The sequence below is a fragment of the Electrona antarctica genome (assembly GCF_951216825.1).
Source record: "Electrona antarctica genome assembly, chromosome: 10".
Lineage (NCBI taxonomy): Eukaryota > Metazoa > Chordata > Actinopteri > Myctophiformes > Myctophidae > Electrona > Electrona antarctica.
Genome location: NC_136791.1, coordinates 12,009,986 through 12,028,855, shown reverse-complemented (window position 1 = coordinate 12,028,855; position 18,870 = coordinate 12,009,986). Strand labels below are relative to the sequence as shown.

Sequence of the window (18,870 nt, the reverse complement as noted above, 5' to 3'; positions counted from 1 at the left end):
CTGCTTACGAACGGAACATATAATATCCCGTGGACTCAGGAATTCTGTGCTCCTTCCTCTGATGGGTGGGAAATTGGATCTGGAGAAGAGGTTGAAGAGTCAGGAGAGATGTGGGGGCCCCGGCTGATGGGTGCAACGGGTGATGGGGGGGGGGGGGGGGGCCCAGCTGATGGGGGCCCTCCGGTTGAGAGGCAGCCAGGGGGAGTGGATTGACTTTCCATACACAGTCAAATCCTGTGTGTGTGTGTGCGTGCGTACGTGCGTGCGTGCGTGTGTGTGTGTGTGTGGGAGGGGGAAACAGGCAGAACTCCTCTGGGACCTCTGATTCCCATCACCATTTGTCATAATAGACCTCACTCCCTTCTTTATGTGCATGAAAACTGTACACACACACACACACACACACACACACACACACACACACACACACACACACACACACAGACCCTCTCACTTTATCAGCAGCTCAACTCGGGTCAGTGTCCTGTTCAAAAGAATAAAAAAGAGCTTTCACCTTCCCTGAGAATGTAAAATAAACATCCCCATGTCGTTGGTGCAGACCTGGCCAGTTCATGCCAGCTTTTGGGAGCTGCGCCGCTGTGGAGGAGGGGTCAGAACCGAAGGAGCTACACGGAGGGAGAGACACACTTCCTCTCTGACAGCACCGAGGGTCTCTCCATCCCCCACCGAAGGGTGAGTCACACTGAACACCCACCCATCTGACTCACACCGCATGACTGTGTCAAAAGGCAAAAATATCAGATGGTACGACGCGGTGTGAGCTTGTAGATCTGCTATTCTCAGCAGAGCGTGCCCAGAGTGTTGACACGTGGAATGATAAACTTTCATAGATAAACTTTCTTTCCTAAACCTTTCTTAACTCCAGAGAGCCTCCCTCGGTGAGAGTCTCAACCTCTGGGAATGGCAGGAAGTGATAGCTGATGTACTGTAATTAAATATTTAGGTTGTTGGATGATAAAAGCTGTACATTACATCTATAAAGGAATGTGCGTATCGCTGGTAGCATTGCTGCGTTTAGTCGTGGGATGTTCCTTCATGTATCTGACATTCCTCTGAATAAATCCTATTCTGTAGAACAACGATGTCGCTTGTCTACAAGAAGAAAATTGCAAGCTTTACAAACGCCTTTCAATTTACAAGAACAGTTTTCAGCAGAATAAGAACATTTTCAGCAGCTTTACACAGTTACTATCAGATATAGAGGTTGTTTGTTTTCCCTGTTTCTCATTTGTGTGTCACTTGGAGGTCAGGGTTTGTCTACTTTGGTGAGATGGTATGATTGTAGCAAGTGCTATTAGATATTTTTAGCCCCACTAGCGGCAGGGCTCTATGACTATGTCACTGTGTCAGTCTGTTTCTCCCAGACAAGATATCTAAAAAGCTACAGGCTAGATTGCCGATCTGATTTGCACCTTCACGCTCCGCATACAGTAGGATGGCCAATAGCGGTTTTGGTGACCCCATGGCCATTTCCCTCTAGCTCCATCATTAATTCAAAATGTATAATTGCACTCAACAAATTCCTAGGCAATTATATTTGGAGATATCTTGAGTGCATTCATGCTCCCTGGAGGATGAACCTTACTGATTTTGGCGACCCCATCTTTGTGCGCAGCTGAGTGAGAACCACACATGGGGCAGAGTTAAAGACCTGGTGAAGAGGACAAAGCTGAGGAACCAAAGCAGGCTAGGACTTACTTCACCATCTCTGAAGATGTCCTGTCCACAGCTTTACAGGTGAGGATACATCGCCCTGTGTATATCTATTCTGTTTGTTTCTCTTTTTTTGAGCAGTGCAGCTGCTCCAATGCACAGCTTTGTGTGTATGTCTCTCTGTCTGTCCGTTTGAGCACGGAATGTCTGTGACGTCATTTTATACAAAAAAGATGTACAATACAAGTGTGAAAGTACAGTACACGACACAGGCTCTCTCTTTGACTAAGAGAGAGCTCATGTATTGTGAATCTGTAGTTTCCAATCTGACATGCTTTCAGCATTTTCCTTTTGTCACTTCTCTGTACGTTGTTCTGGTTTTGGTAGTAATTTACAATATCAATAGTTTCAATGTTTGGGCTTTCAAAGGGTATTTCACAGATCCACTGCACAACCACAGAACTATCTCTTCTTTCATCACCTTTGGCATGCCTGGCTTTTACTGAACTGTAAGATCCTGAGTGTTTATTTAACTCTTAGAGTGTACAAATGGAACCAACTTGTACACGTTCAATGTTACAGGCACATAAGGGTCCATTTGCTTCTTAACTGTAAATCCTTTATCTGGGGACCCCCTTTAATTTAAGTTAAATAAATACTTATACTAAATAAATACTTAAATTAACATATTTTGCAGCATACATCTTTACCCCACATTTCACATTGTGAAACCCTGCCAGAGAACCACAGTGGCTTTTCACAGAAAGATTAGTGTGATGCCTGTGGCAGTTTGCCAAGTTTCCATGTTTTGTTTCCAAATATCCAATTTCTTCATTATGTAAAAGAGATTCCTCACAGATTGTGTGTGTGTGTGTGTGTGTGTGTGTGTGTGTGTGTGTGTGTGTGTGTGTGTGTGTGTGTGTGTGTGTGTGTGTGTGTGTGTGTGTGTGTGTGTGTGTGTGTGTGTGTGTGTGTGTGTGTGTGTGTGTGTGTGTGTGTGTGTGTGTGTGTGTGTGTGTGTGTGTGTGTGTGTGTGTGTGTGTGGCACTGTATATCTGTATCAAATTGCTTATATTTAAGTATTAGCATTCTCTGGAGATAGTGGGAACTGGGAAGGCAAATGTTTCTTACTTTTGGTATCGTATATGATATTATATATCGTATACTTAAATGCTTTTTATGTATTGTACTGTACAGTACAAATACTTTGTAACTTTATGAAAGGTATATACAAATGTATTATTATTATTATTATTATTATTAAATGACATTACAGGTTGTCATCATGCAGAATATAAATAGGCCATTGTGAAGAAAAACAAGTAGACACTAACTTAGTTACACTGTGAACATAAATTATGAGGGAATAATACATCTATATACAGTAGCCGACATATGAACACTAATTTAAAAATTCTCTCACATCTCAACAATACATGCCATTATCTTTTTCAACTATCAGAAGGACGGACTTCTTAATTGCTTTTTTGGTTCTGAAATGATAACAGCCCAAAACCACTGAACCACTCTACTCACCTCCCTCACTTGTTTTAACAGATTGACTCTCAAAAACCCAACCAGAGAAATCAAAGCAAAAAGGGAGAAAAATTACTAATGGGTTATTTGAGGCATAAAATGTTAACTGCATTGTTCTTGGGACATTTTCATCTGTAAGATGGGTGCGTCGTCAGTAGAGGGGTTGTGTGGTATTCCTTTGTTTGAGTTGTTCTAGAACATTGGAATCTGGTGGGAGTCGGAGGGCTGCAGGAAAGAACAGTTCTTTCTCTGGCCTTTCAACCTATTCCCCGAGCCTGAGCAGGGCACTTGTCTCCAAGAGCTTGGCCGTGACCCAGACTAATAGAGCTGGGGGTTGGAGTGTCAGCCGTGAGGTATGCCTGGAAGAGTAGGAGAATTCCCCCATGGATTTTAACAGTGGTCTGGTGAGATATGGCTCTCATCCAGCATTCATTAAAAGACGCCACTCTCCAAGACAGAACTGCACCTGGGACTGTCTCCAAATCACGGCTTATTTTATAGTCCTTATGTCAATGAATGAATACTTCAATATTCCCAGAGCTCTCTTTGTTTAGTGTCATCTAATAGCAGTGAATTGAGAACGACACCATTGTTGCTGTATATACCGTATGTCAGGTTGAGCGGAAAATGGCAACAAATTTCTCTCAAATTGTCTTCTCTAAAGGTTGTGCTGCTTCATTGTGCACTGAAGTGGCCCAAATGTGTATCAGAGACACTGTAGAATGCCAATGTCTCTCAGTAATCAAAGCCTGTGTCTTTTCCCCCACAGACCTGATTTGGGAACAGTCGAGCTCCCTGGAAGAAACAGGAACTCCATGATTGCCTTGGGCCATCAGCACAAACTCGATTTCCCCTGGCTCCAGTAACCATGCAGGTACAGCTAGTGCACAAGTGCTCTTTTCACACTATGGTGCTGACCTTGTATCATATACTGTTGGACGGCATACAAAACTGAGGCACACGTCAACATACTTCAGTATAGTTTCCTTTAAATATTATAATAATTTTAAAAAAATACTCAAAGGAGATGTGAAATGTTACTTTCAATTTAGATTGAAGGTGGGGATAGGACTACGTCAAAGTGAATATTAAGCTGACATGGACCAAAACTGTCCAAAAGTTAATCAAAATCATTTTGATTCTAATCACAATAGTGATTAGACCAATTATTTATTTACCAACATTGGGACTGGGCGCACGGGTGACTGTTTCATGTAATCAATTCCCAACAGATCTCCAAACCTGTTGTTTTGGGGAGCACTGGTTTAAGTTAATTCAACCTCCTTGTGTGTTGGCTAGTGAGAGATGCACCCTAGGAGACATTCATACTTCAAAGCGCAACAGTATTGCGCACAGAGAACAACTGATATACAAGCGCACATCGCATCGCGGATGCGACTGTTGTGAGCGTAGAGGTCTGCGTGCGTGACACCATCGCGGGACGAAGCATAAATTATACTTGATGGGTTGCAGGTGCGCGTGCAGCCATGGACAAACAGGCTCTTCATGAGCACACCTCCCGTTCTTATGACAGCGACTGGAGGTATGGTTTTGAGGACAACTGATTTGAATTGATATTATTGTTCAAACACAGAAACAGAAACCAAGGATTATATATTTCAAGGGCGAGAGATCACAATCAAAATCCTAATCATTCTTCCTCCACACTGGGAGAAAAACAGCATCTGAAAATTTGATGGTGCATTTTTTTACATGTGCGTGCGTGCGTGCGTGCAGAACTTTTCCATTGCATCTTATGAGAGGCAGGGTTCTTGTGCTGCCGGTATGCGCGCGCAATCCGCGCATGCTGTTGCTTATCAGTGTGACGTCGTCTGTTATGATATGAACTTTATTTGTATAGCGCTTTTCAAAACATAGTTCCAAAGTGCTGCACAGAGCAAGATTAAAAACAGCAAGAAACACACAATAACAAAAATAAAATGCCACAAAACAATAACAAGAATGTATGTACAAATGGCTATTAAATAGTTAAAAATGTACACGTCCTAGCGCATTCGCATTGATATCAGATGAGAGAAGAATATTCTGAATTTTTTTCTTTTTTTTTTTTGAGTTGGACTCCAAGGCCACCATACTCTTCGCTCTTCGTTCATCCGCGCTGCCGTTCACTTCCCTGTTACCGCTGCATAAAGAATGCCTCGTGTCTCCTAATCTAGGGCGCCCTCCGTGGTTTTGATCAGATGGATATACTAAGCTCTTCATTTCTGACTTCAACATGCCTCTCGTTCCAAATATGAACGCGAGCGATCATCAGCAATGTAATATTAGAGGTAAGCGAGCAAAAAATATTCCACCGATTTTTTTTTTCCCGGACTGGAAGGGGGGGGGGGGGGGGGCGGCCGCTTTTACAGAGTAAAAGCGGCCTTATCTGTGCGGCCCCCGAGCTGTTATTTTGGAAGAAATCCCGGCACCGATTGTGTTAAGGCGTCTATTCACACGTGCAAGGTTTAACCACTTAAACCCTTATATATTTTGTTTTTTGTATATTGAATAGAAAAAATGGCTGATCTACAAAATCAAAACAAATCATTGTAGGTATATATCGAATTTGTAGATAGTCTATTTTTGTTATTGTGCGTGCGTGCGTGCGTGCGTGCGTGCGTGCGTGCGTGCGTGCGTGCGTGCGTGCGTGCGCATATACAAATCTTTATAGATGTATTTATTTATGTTCTGCTTCTTTCTATGGGCATATCCTCCTATGGTGGGGACTGGGGAGCGCCTCACTGAAACAACAAGATTCAGTGTCCACATATACTGTATCTGCTGGATTTATTCAAAAAGGTGAACAGATGAGCTCTTTTCTACACACTGTCCACAATGAGCACCTCTGTCTTCTACACAGATATACGATCCAGATGGGGCTGGGAAAGAAGAGGCTGCCCTGAAGAGCAGAAGGACTCGATGTTGCACAGAGATTCAAGATTGGAAAAGAAAGGGAGGAATGGAGGGAGGGCTGAAAGGATGAACTATGATGGATCATAGACGAGAAAAGGAGAGCACCAAGAAAAGACAAGATAAGGGTTAATGTTAAGGTTCTAGAATAAGGGATTGATGGTCTTGCATGTAAGGGTATATTGCTGTGTTCATACAAGTTCATACCGTTTTTTTCAGTGATGTTCATAATCAACTTTTGGAAGTGATGCATTTTCTTTATCCATTCCTTGTCAAAAGAGTAACAAACAGCTGTTTGCTACTGGGTGGTATAGTACAAACATCTCAGTCATTGTGAAATAGTTATTGGCAACTCTAGTAAGCTGTGTTAACATTCATTCACCTGTAAAAAGTAATCAGGCCTTGTAAGAATTCTGTTTCAAATTCAGAACAAGGCAATTCATTGTCACTTTACTTAGCACATGCGCATACACTACAATACAATAAGAATGCTGCAAGTGTAGACAAAAATGTAATGTGAAACACAATACATGTCATATATTCATTTTGTCTCACCGTACGTGGTCATACAGTATCATGTGTGTATATATACTGTATAATACACAAATGATAGACGGCGGTGTGTCTTAGTGTGTAGCCTTGTACAGTAATAGCTTAAGAGCAAGGAAAGGGAATGAAAGTTTCGAGACCTAGAGATATTTATTTTGTTCGAGCAAAGTCAAATATCTTTAGGTGTGAATACACCTTACCTCAAGTTACAGAACCATAACTGTCCATTTGGTTCCTAACTATAAACCATTTAACTGGAGGCCCCCATCAAACCCCGTTTAAGGACTCATGGAGGTCCCCGGACTCCACGTTGAGAACCAGTGCTCTGTGTGGGTTATGTGCTATGTACATTCCTATGTCTATAAAGAAAGCATATTATGTGTTAAAGATCATGTAAGATAATTAAAAAAAAACACTTCTCTTTGATGGATAGCATCTGATCTTACGTAACAAGATCAACGTGGTATATGACATGACTTATGACATGACCAAATAGGGGAGCTCAGGTTGAAAACGGTTAAGTCTGTCGGGGTTTATATTTAACCTAAAAAGTATTATCAAGAGCTTGTGACTAAATAATATCTACATTGGATCTAATGGAACACAGGCTCTTTTTTCCCCATTTCCTGAAAAGTAACAGTTTTGGACATACAAGGTTATCTGCCTGACAGCAACTATATAAGTTAAAGACCATATACTGTGAGAGAAATCACCACTGCTCTTTGATGGCTAAAATCTAATCTTACATAACATAAGATACTTTTGGTTTTGGTTTTCCAGATGAAGAATAATCTTCCATTGATCAGTCGGCTGCCGTAGCCTCCGCTGTCAAATAATTGTCTCCCCATAAACGCTGATGATAAGTGGCTGCTCAGAAACACTGACCCCATGATACAAGGTATATGTCATGACCGACTTTTTCAGTGACACCTTAAGTACTGTGATTTAGCATTTTGTACGCCAATGTTACGTCATTGAGATTCCCTTATCGGATTGCTGACGAGATGCAGAATGAGTTACAGTGTCTAAGAGAGATGAGGATGGAATGAATAGCAAAAGATGAACTCCATTGAAATTAGAGGATCTTTTCTCCACTGAGATCCTCTAATTAGAAGATGAATCGTTCCTTGCAGACAAGGTTTCAGTAACAGCTACCATTATAATAAACTTTATTTATATAGCACCTTTCATACATAAATGCAGCCCAAAGTGCTTTAAAGAGCAGAATAAAAATAATAAAAACATAAACAAGAACAATATTAAAACAGGCAGGCAGTTAAAACAATAGGACAATAGCGAAGAGCATAAAACAGTGGCAGATCATACAAAAATAAGAACAGAGATTTAAAACTCAACTAAAAGCAAGAGTGAAGAGATGAGTTTTAAGCTGTGTCTTAAAAATGTCTATAGAGGGTGACTGTCTGAGCTGTAGTGGCAGTTTATTCCAGGCCGTTGGCCCATAAAAGCAGAAGGCTGCCTCGCCATATTCTTTTGTAGCCACCCTTTTAGGGAGTTCGAGCAGACCAGCAGTGGAGGACCTGAGGGGGTGGTTAGGGACATATCTAGGCAAACAATCGTGGAGATAGGAAGGTGCAAGACATATTATGGCAACATATGAACAGCAGCTGTGCTACAGTATATTTATAAGACAAGAAGCTCTTTGTTTACAAGACACTAATTCCAAACCAGTGTAAAAAAAATGTATTTTTATTGGCAATACTGAAACCAGCTTGAACTGGTCATACTTTAGCTAAATTGCATTGTTAGTATGAAAAGTATACATACAGTACAATACCAAGGGGTATTTCATAGCATGTTATTATATTGTATCCCTAAAGTATAAATAACAATGTTCTTTCATTGTAATATACTTAATTTTTTACCTCTGAATATTCAATTAAAAGTTGAAAGAATATATGTTTTATTTGTATAGGCAATAAGAACTGTTTGTATGCAAGATACAGTTGCTTTTCAAGATGGGAGTTTGCTATGTGACTTAAGACATAGTTATCGGTTGTATATTTCAGTATGCATATTGCATTAATATTCAAAGTTATTTTTCAAATAAAGTTTATTCAAAATGAGATGACAAGAGACAAGAGTTTAATGTCTTTTTCCCATTTATTTTTTTGATGTAGCATCTTATCATCTTTCTGCTCGTTGTTCATCAGTGTGTCCATCTTAGATACAAGGCCCTTCGGTGATTAAACAGTTTCTCTATTGGTGTTTCAGTCATATGGGGATAGCTATAACTGTTATTTTTTACCCAATTCCGTATCTGTAAATATTTAAAAAAGTTGGATGATGGTAAGTTATATTTCGCTCTCAGAGAATTCAAATCAGCAAAAATGCTTTGATTATACAAGTCTCTTATCTCACTGATTCCCTTAGTTCTCCAGTTTTTAGATATCCCATCACTAATAATTTTAGGGTTGTTCCACAAAGGCATGCTCATTAACAAGGTATTTTGTTTTCCCATTAGTTTAATAGTTTCTTTCCAACATGCAAAAGTATGATGTATAATCTGTTTTTTAGTAATAGAATTTAGGGCTTTTTGCGTGTCTATATAAGGGATTACCTGTAGGGGAGTGGGATGGATTATGTTTCCTTCCACTGCTTCCAGTTTAACCCATGCTGGTGTGGACAGCCTCTCACTGTTGAGCCAACACCAAATAACACGTGATTGACAGGCTAGGTAATACAGTCTGAAGTTGGGGAGATTTAAGCCCCCTTTATTCAGGGGAGCCTGTAGTGCTTTTAACCTGATCCTAGCCCGTTTCTGGGACCATAAAAACATTGAGATGATTTTGTTCAGTGATGTAAACAGGCTTGGTGGGCAGCTGAGTGGGATTGACTGGAACAAATAAATTAGTTTGGGCAGAACATTCATCTTGACCACATTAACACATCCAATTAAGGAAATTGGTAGGTCGGTTTTGATTTTTCCATAATAGGCAAATAGTTATTTTGGTATATTTGGTTCAGGTCATTAGATATTTGGATTCCCAGGTATTTAAAGCTTTTTGGTGCCCATTTGAAATGGGAAACCAATGGGTGGGTATTGTGGGTAGTAACACTATTTAGTGGAATTATTTCACTCTTGTCATAATATATCTTGTAACCAGACTGTATGCACTGACTGTATGCCTCTAATATGCTGAGTAATTGCGGCAAGGATTTATCTGGGTGGGTAATAAATCATCACAATATAGTGAGAGTTTGGATTCGTTTGTTCCAGTCTTTATGCCACATACATTGCTGTTGTTCCGAATTGCCACCGCCAACGGTTCAATGGCCGCGGCGAACAGATATACGGAAAGTGGGCAGCCCTGTCGTACTCCACGTCCCAATTGGAAAGGTTTGGAAAGTATACCATTTGTCAACACTTGTGCCTTCGGAGAGCAATAAAGCATCTTAATATAATTAATGAAGACATCACCAAAATTCATCTGCTTCAGAGTATAAAAAATATATTCAAATTCTATCGTAACAAAAGCTTTTCGAGCATCCATCGAGATTACAAATCTTGAGTCATCTGTTTGTTTAGAGAGCTCAATGATATGAAAAAGTTTTCTGATATTATCTGAACCCTGTCGCTGCTGAATAAAACCTGTCTGATCCTCGTGGATTAAAAGAGACATCACAGCCTAGGGTCCATTCTTAGTGCGAGTAGGCCTACTTTAGAAAATATTTTATAATCCACATTTAGCATTGACAGGGGCCTATAGGAGTCACAAAGTTGTTTATCCTTAGAGGGCTTAGGAAGTACATTGATTGTTGCCAATTCTAGACTTGGTGGTAATTTACCATTATTGAGACTGTCTTTGAGCATGTCCATATAAGGGCGGATTCATTTATTTATTAACTGTTTATAAAATTCTACAGGAAGCTTAGTAATCGGTAAGTTTCCCAAGAAGTCCTCACATTTTGTAACAGTTGAGTTTTGATTTTCAGACTTATATAGATTATGGTAAAACATTTCAAAACGCTGGTTTATCTCTTCAGGTTTATGTAATACGTCACCATCCTTAGATTTGATTGAGTCTATTGTTTTTGCCATTTCTTCTTTTCTTATTTGCCAGCTAAGTAATTATCCGGTTTTGTCCCCCTTTTCATAGTAGTGGTATTTAGTTCTAGCCATATCTGCTTCTACTTGGCTAGTGGTTAAGTTGCTATATTCAAGCCGCTTTTTTACTAGTATGTGAAGGGTTTCAGTTCTATTGGTTTCTGTATGTTTTTTCTCTAGTTTGTGAATTTCTTTATCTAGTGTGTTTAAATACTGTCTACTTTTTCTTTGTTTAGAAGTTCCAAAAGACGTTATCTGACCTCTTAGGAAAGCTTTCAGTGTCTCCCAAATTATGCTTGGGGAGGCGGAGTTGGCATTAATTATTAAAAAGTCATCGATTTGATTTTCTAAGAAGTTAACAAAATCAGGGTCGTTAAGGAGATATGGCTTGAATCTCCAACGCTAAGTTTTAGGTTTATCAGAATATTGTTTCACCTTTAATTTCAATGGACAGTGATCCGATATTGTAGAGGCTAGATATTTACATTCTATTACATTGTGAAGTAGTGTTTTAGTTGTTAAAAACAAGTCTAATCTGGAGTAAGTGTCATGAACCACAGAATGAAATGAGTATTCCCTCTCCAGTGGGTTAAGAACTCTCCAAACATCGACCAACCCCATTTCAGACATACCATCCCTTACTACTTTAGCTGCGGCACTTAATGGCTGGGGGTTAGATCTATCTGAAGAGCTCAGTGTCAAATTATAGTCACCTCCAAGGATACATGTGCCATAGTTTTGTGCGGAGGATAATAGAATATTCCTAAAAAAGGATGCATCATCTTTGTTGGGGCCATATAGATTAATACGTGTAAATGGTTCTTGTTTTATGTCACATTTGAGGATTATCCATCTACCAGCGGTATCTTTTTCTTGAGTACGTATTTTTAAGTTTAACTGTTTGTGACATAGTATGGCCACCCCTCTTGATCTGGAATTAAATGAGGAATAAAATACTGACCCAACCCAATCTCTTTGCAACTTCACATGCTGACACATATTGACTTTAATAGTGGTTTAATTATGGTTTTGTTATAGAGATTGCAGCATTCCATTTGTACATGAGTGTGTGTGTGTTTTTACACACACACACACACACACACACACACACACACACACACACACACACACACACACACACACACACACACACACACACACACACACACACACACACACACACACACACACACACATGTTTACAGTATATATGCCTACAATTAGTCACTCCAGTTGTGTCATACAATCTGCCATAGTTCATAAGATCACATGCATTGAGTTCTCATCCCCCCATACCCTCCCCAAACAGAAAGTAAACCACAACATACTCACTAGCCCCATATCTATTTCCCCACTTGGCTCCTTGTTAACTTCCCCTTTAAATTATCAGGTGGCACACCACTATTTGAACCAGGCTGTGGAGGCTACCCCTTATGATAACAAAAAAACAAAAAAAACTAAGAAACAAACAATACAAGCAAGCAAGCGATTCAGTAATAAGACAGAAAAAGCAACAAATAAAGGGGGGGTGGGGGGGGGGGGATATATAAATATAAATAGGCTACCAATTTAATTTAGTCTTTTTTTAAAAATGATTAATACGCCTACATGATCCAACTATCCTTTCCCCTTGCGCTTAAAAGGCTAAGAAAAAGAAGGGGGAAAAAAGTTCTACTATTCATGTGTTTCTGGTAATATTGTCCACTTATTAGAGAGAGAGAGAGAGAGAGAGAGAGGTGAAACTACACATTGTTTAAAGTCGTGTGTCATGGACAGAAGACTGAAAAACCGACGTTTTGCTGCCATCTAGTGTTCACCAGCAGACACTGCATGTGTCTGAAGATTATTATTGGTGCAGCAGTGCTTGACAAACCTTTTCATGACAAGGACCCCCAAATTAATGTCAGGGACCCCCATCTGAACATATGTTGTACTAGGGACCCCAATCTGAACACTATGTTGTACCAGGGACCCCCATCTGAACATTATGTTGTACCAGGGACCCCCATCTGAACACTATGTTGTACCAGGGACCCCCATCTGAACACTATGTTGTACCAGGGACCCCCATCTGAACACTATGTTGTATCAGGGAACCCCATCTGAACATTATGTTGTACCAGGGACCCCAAAAGAGAAGATTTATTTTTAAGAAATTCCATATTATTCATACTTTTCCAAACATGTTTTGACATTTTTTTGACTTTTTCCCCAACAGGACTTTTTCCCCAAAGGGACTTTTTCCCCAACAGGACTTTTTCCCCAACGGGACTTTTGGGACTTTTTCCCCAACGGGACTTTTCCCCAATGGGACTTTTTCCCCAACGGGACTTTTGGGACTTTTTCCCCAACGGGACTTTTTCCCCAAAGGGACTTTTTCCCCAACAGGACTTTTTCCCCAACGGGACTTTTGGGACTTTTTCCCCAACGGGACTTTTCCCCAATGGGACTTTTTCCCCAACGGGACTTTTGGGACTTTTTCCCCAACGGGACTTTTGGGACTTTTTCCCCAACGGGACTTTATCCCCAACGGGACTTTTGGGACTTTTTCCCCAACGGGACTTTTGGGACTTTATCCCCAACGGGACTTTTGGGACTTTTTCCCCAACGGGACTTTTGGGACTTTTTCCCCAACGGGACTTTTCCCCAACGGGACTTTTGGGACTTTTTCCCCAATGGGACTTTTGGGACTTTTTTCCCAACGGGACTTTTTCCCCAACGGGACTTTTGGGACTTTTTCCCCAACTGGACTTTTTCCCCAACGGGACTTTTCCCCAACGGGACTTTTGGGACTTTTTCCCCAACTGGACTTTTTCCCCAACGGGACTTTTTCCCCAACAGGACTTTTTCCCCAACGGGACTTTTGGGACTTTTTCCCCAACTGGACTTTTTCCCCAACGGGACTTTTTCCCCAACAGGACTTTTTCCCCAACGGGACTTTTGGGACTTTTTCCCCAACAGGACTTTTTCCCCAACGGGACTTTTGGAACTTTTTCCCCAACGGGACTTTTGGGACTTTTTCCCCAACTGGACTTTTTCCCCAACAGGACTTTTTCCCCAACGGGACTTTTGGGACTTTTTCCCCAACTGGACTTTTTCCCCAACAGGACTTTTTCCCCAACGGGACTTTTGGGACTTTTTCCCCAACTGGACTTTTTCCCCAACGGGACTTTTTCCCCAACAGGACTTTTTCCCCAACGGGACTTTTGGGACTTTTTCCCCAACTGGACTTTTTCCCCAACGGCACTTTTTCCCCAACGGGACTTTTGGGACTTTTTCCCCAACAGGACTTTTTCCCCAACGGGACTTTTTCCCCAACGGGACTTTTGGGACTTTTTCCCCAACAGGACTTTTTCCCCAACGGGACTTTTGGGACTTTTTCCCCAACGGGACTTTTGGGACTTTTTCCCCAACGGGACTTTTGGGACTTTTTCCCCAAAGGGACTTTTTCCCCAAAGGGACTTTTTCCCCAACGGCACTTTTTCCCCAACGGGACTTTTGGGACTTTTTCCCCAAAGGGACTTTTTCCCCAACGGGACTTTTTCCCCAACGGGACTTTTTCCCCAACGGGACTTTTTCCCCAACAGGACTTTTTCCCCAACGGGACTTTTTCCCCAACGGGACTTTTGGGACTTTTTCCCCAACGGGACTTTTGGGACTTTTTCCCCAACGGGACTTTTGGGACTTTTTCCCCAACGGGACTTTTGGGACTTTTTCCCCAAAGGGACTTTTTCCCCAACGGCACTTTTTCCCCAACGGGACTTTTGGGACTTTTTCCCCAACAGGACTTTTTCCCCAACGGGACTTTTGGGACTTTTTCCCCAACGGGACTTTTGGGACTTTTTCCCCAACGGGACTTTTGGGACTTTTTCCCCAACGGGACTTTTGGGACTTTTTCCCCAACGGGACTTTTGGGACTTTTTCCCCAACGGGACTTTTGGGACTTTTTCCCCAAAGGGACTTTTCCCCCAAAGGGACTTTTGGGACTTTTTTCCCAAAGGGACTTTTTCCCCAAAGGGACTTTTTCCCCAAAGGGACTTTTGGGACTTTCCCCCAAAGGGACTTTTCCCCCAAAGGGACTTTTTCCCCAACGGGACTTTTTCCCCAATGGGACTTTTGGGACTTTTTCCCCAATGGGACTTTTGGGACTTTTTCCCCAACGGGACTTTTGGGACTTTTCCCCCAAAGGGACTTTTTCCCCAACGGCACTTTTTCCCCAACGGGACTTTTGGGACTTTTTCCCCAACTGGACTTTTTCCCCAACGGGACTTTTGGGACTTTTTCCCCAACAGGACTTTTTCCCCAACGGGACTTTTTCCCCAACGGGACTTTTTCCCCAACGGGACTTTTGGGACTTTTTCCCCAACAGGACTTTTTCCCCAACGGGACTTTTGGGACTTTTTCCCCAACGGGACTTTTGGGACTTTTTCCCCAAAGGGACTTTTTCCCCAACGGCACTTTTTCCCCAACGGGACTTTTGGGACTTTTTCCCCAAAGGGACTTTTTCCCCAACGGGACTTTTTCCCCAACGGGACTTTTGGGACTTTTTCCCCAACAGGACTTTTTCCCCAACGGGACTTTTTCCCCAACGGGACTTTTGGGACTTTTTCCCCAACGGGACTTTTGGGACTTTTTCCCCAACGGGACTTTTGGGACTTTTCCCCCAACGGGACTTTTGGGACTTTTTCCCCAAAGGGACTTTTTCCCCAACGGCACTTTTTCCCCAACGAGACTTTTGGGACTTTTTCCCCAACAGGACTTTTTCCCCAACGGGACTTTTGGGACTTTTTCCCCAAAGGGACTTTTTCCCCAACGGCACTTTTTCCCCAACGGGACTTTTGGGACTTTTTCCCCAACAGGACTTTTTCCCCAACGGGACTTTTGGGACTTTTTCCCCAACGGGACTTTTGGGACTTTTTCCCCAACGGGACTTTGGGGACTTTTTCCCCAACGGGACTTTTGGGACTTTTTCCCCAAAGGGACTTTTCCCCCAAAGGGACTTTTGGGACTTTTCCCCCAAAGGGACTTTTTTCCCAAAGGGACTTTTTCCCCAAAGGGACTTTTGGGACTTTCCCCCAAAGGGACTTTTCCCCCAAAGGGACTTTTTCCCCAACGGGACTTTTCCCCCAATGGGACTTTTGGGACTTTTTCCCCAACGGGACTTTTGGGACTTTTTCCCCAACGGGACTTTTGGGACTTTTCCCCAATGGGACTTTTGGGACTTTTTCCCCAACGGGACTTTTGGGACTTTTCCCCCAAAGGGACTTTTTCCCCAACGGCACTTTTTCCCCAACGGGACTTTTGGGACTTTTTCCCCAACAGGACTTTTTCCCCAACGGGACTTTTGGGACTTTTTCCCCAACGGGACTTTTGGGACTTTTTCCCCAACGGGACTTTTGGGACTTTTTCCCCAAAGGGACTTTTCCCCCAGAGGGACTTTTGGGACTTTTCCCCCAAAGGGACTTTTTCCCCAAAGGGACTTTTGGGACTTTTCCCCCAAAGGGACTTTTGGGACTTTTCCCCCAAAGGGACTTTTGGGACTTTTCCCCCAAAGGGACTTTTCCCCCAAAGGGACTTTTTCCCCAACGGGACTTTTTCCCCAACGGGACTTTTTCCCCAACGGGACTTTTGGGACTTTTTCCCCAACAGGACTTTTTCCCCAACGGGACTTTTGGGACTTTTTCCCCAACGGGACTTTTGGGACTTTTTCCCCAAAGGGACTTTTTCCCCAACGGCACTTTTTCCCCAACGGGACTTTTGGGACTTTTTCCCCAAAGGGACTTTTTCCCCAACGGGACTTTTTCCCCAACGGGACTTTTGGGACTTTTTCCCCAACAGGACTTTTTCCCCAACGGGACTTTTTCCCCAACGGGACTTTTGGGACTTTTTCCCCAACGGGACTTTTGGGACTTTTTCCCCAACGGGACTTTTGGGACTTTTCCCCCAACGGGACTTTTGGGACTTTTTCCCCAAAGGGACTTTTTCCCCAACGGCACTTTTTCCCCAACGAGACTTTTGGGACTTTTTCCCCAACAGGACTTTTTCCCCAACGGGACTTTTGGGACTTTTTCCCCAAAGGGACTTTTTCCCCAACGGCACTTTTTCCCCAACGGGACTTTTGGGACTTTTTCCCCAACAGGACTTTTTCCCCAACGGGACTTTTGGGACTTTTTCCCCAACGGGACTTTTGGGACTTTTTCCCCAACGGGACTTTGGGGACTTTTTCCCCAACGGGACTTTTGGGACTTTTTCCCCAAAGGGACTTTTCCCCCAAAGGGACTTTTGGGACTTTTCCCCCAAAGGGACTTTTTTCCCAAAGGGACTTTTTCCCCAAAGGGACTTTTGGGACTTTCCCCCAAAGGGACTTTTCCCCCAAAGGGACTTTTTCCCCAACGGGACTTTTCCCCCAATGGGACTTTTGGGACTTTTTCCCCAACGGGACTTTTGGGACTTTTTCCCCAACGGGACTTTTGGGACTTTTCCCCAATGGGACTTTTGGGACTTTTTCCCCAACGGGACTTTTGGGACTTTTCCCCCAAAGGGACTTTTTCCCCAACGGCACTTTTTCCCCAACGGGACTTTTGGGACTTTTTCCCCAACAGGACTTTTTCCCCAACGGGACTTTTGGGACTTTTTCCCCAACGGGACTTTTGGGACTTTTTCCCCAACGGGACTTTTGGGACTTTTTCCCCAAAGGGACTTTTCCCCCAGAGGGACTTTTGGGACTTTTCCCCCAAAGGGACTTTTTCCCCAAAGGGACTTTTGGGACTTTTCCCCCAAAGGGACTTTTGGGACTTTTCCCCCAAAGGGACTTTTGGGACTTTTCCCCCAAAGGGACTTTTCCCCCAAAGGGACTTTTTCCCCAACGGGACTTTTTCCCCAAAGTGACTTTTGGGACTTTTTCCCCAACGGGACTTTTGGGACTTTTCCCCCAATGGGACTTTTGGGACTTTTTCCCCAACAGGACTTTTGGGACTTTTTCCCCAAAGGGACTTTTCCCCCAAAGGGACTTTTGGGACTTTTCCCCCAAAGGGACTTTTCCCCAAAGGGACTTTTCCCTCAAAGGGACTTTTGGGACTTTTCCCCCAAAGGGACTTAAGGGACTTTGCATGGGAATGGTGCATTTAATGGTGCATTTATATAGCGCCTTTATCCAAGGCGCTTTACATAGATTGTGCATTACATTCACCCATTCACACACACATTCATACACCGATTGCGGCAGAAGCCATGCAAGGTACCAACCAGCACATCGGGAGCAATTTGGGGTTCAGTGTCTTGCCCAAGGACACTTCGACATGTAGACAGGAGGAGCCGGGATTCGAACCGCCGACCAATGGATCATTGGACGACCTGAGCCACAGTCGCCCCCCACAAACACACATGCATATTAACTGTATATATGATTTCAGGTGTGACAGTACAGTAGAGGGACCCCCACACGGTAACTGTCATTTCTCTACCCTGGGGGCGTTCCTGTGGGTCTGGAAGTTCCGGGGACCCCCACACGGAGTTGCACCACTTGCATCACACGGGTGTGATTTTCATGATTTTGGAGGATTTAAAAAATAAATCACAAAAAAAATAACTAGTCTTCTATAGTCCATGGTTTCGGACCGCATGCCATTTTTCATGATTTTGCAGGATTTGAGAAAAAGATGAAAATAATGGACCTGTAAATTACAACAAAACCAACTAAGGCACTGGTGTGGTACTTCTGTTTTTCTAGAACGGGGTTCAAGTCCCTGGAGTGCTCTGCTCAATTTGTTGTATTTACATCGTTTATTTAAATTTTCTGCTCATTGTGTTGCCTTTTCATAGATGATAACCCCCAGGTTCTCTACTGTGTTTGTACTCCCTACAGTTAGGTTAAGTCTATTTATTGTCTCCACCAGGCCGAAGGCATGGGGAGAGAGTATGTTTTGCACTCCGTCCGTGTGTGTCCGTCCTTCCGTCCGTCTGTGAACAGCTAATCTCCGGCACCTTTAACCCGGTCGATGCCAAAATTTGCACACACACTCCCTGGATGCCAACGATGAACCTCTGCCCCACATTTTCCAGAACGGCCTGTTATAGCGCCACCATGAGGCAGCTTTTAACATTTTTTACCTAAAACTGCACCGATCTGCGTG

General features: G+C 42.9%; 1 protein-coding gene across 1 annotated transcript in view; it reads left to right on the top strand.

Annotated features, from left to right (window-relative positions):
• Positions 1 to 8,746, top strand: part of LOC306931377 (uncharacterized protein) — a 58,756-nt gene extending 50,010 nt beyond the window's left edge. The window contains exons 7-10 of the mRNA XM_079512755.1: positions 560 to 693; positions 1,637 to 1,758; positions 3,980 to 4,084; positions 6,074 to 8,746. Of these exons, the coding sequence (XP_079368881.1) occupies positions 560 to 693; positions 1,637 to 1,758; positions 3,980 to 4,076 (353 nt within the window). The 3' untranslated portion in view covers positions 4,077 to 4,084; positions 6,074 to 8,746. The remainder of the gene's footprint in view (positions 1 to 559; positions 694 to 1,636; positions 1,759 to 3,979; positions 4,085 to 6,073) is intronic.
• Positions 8,747 to 18,870: the final 10,124 nt, after the last annotated feature.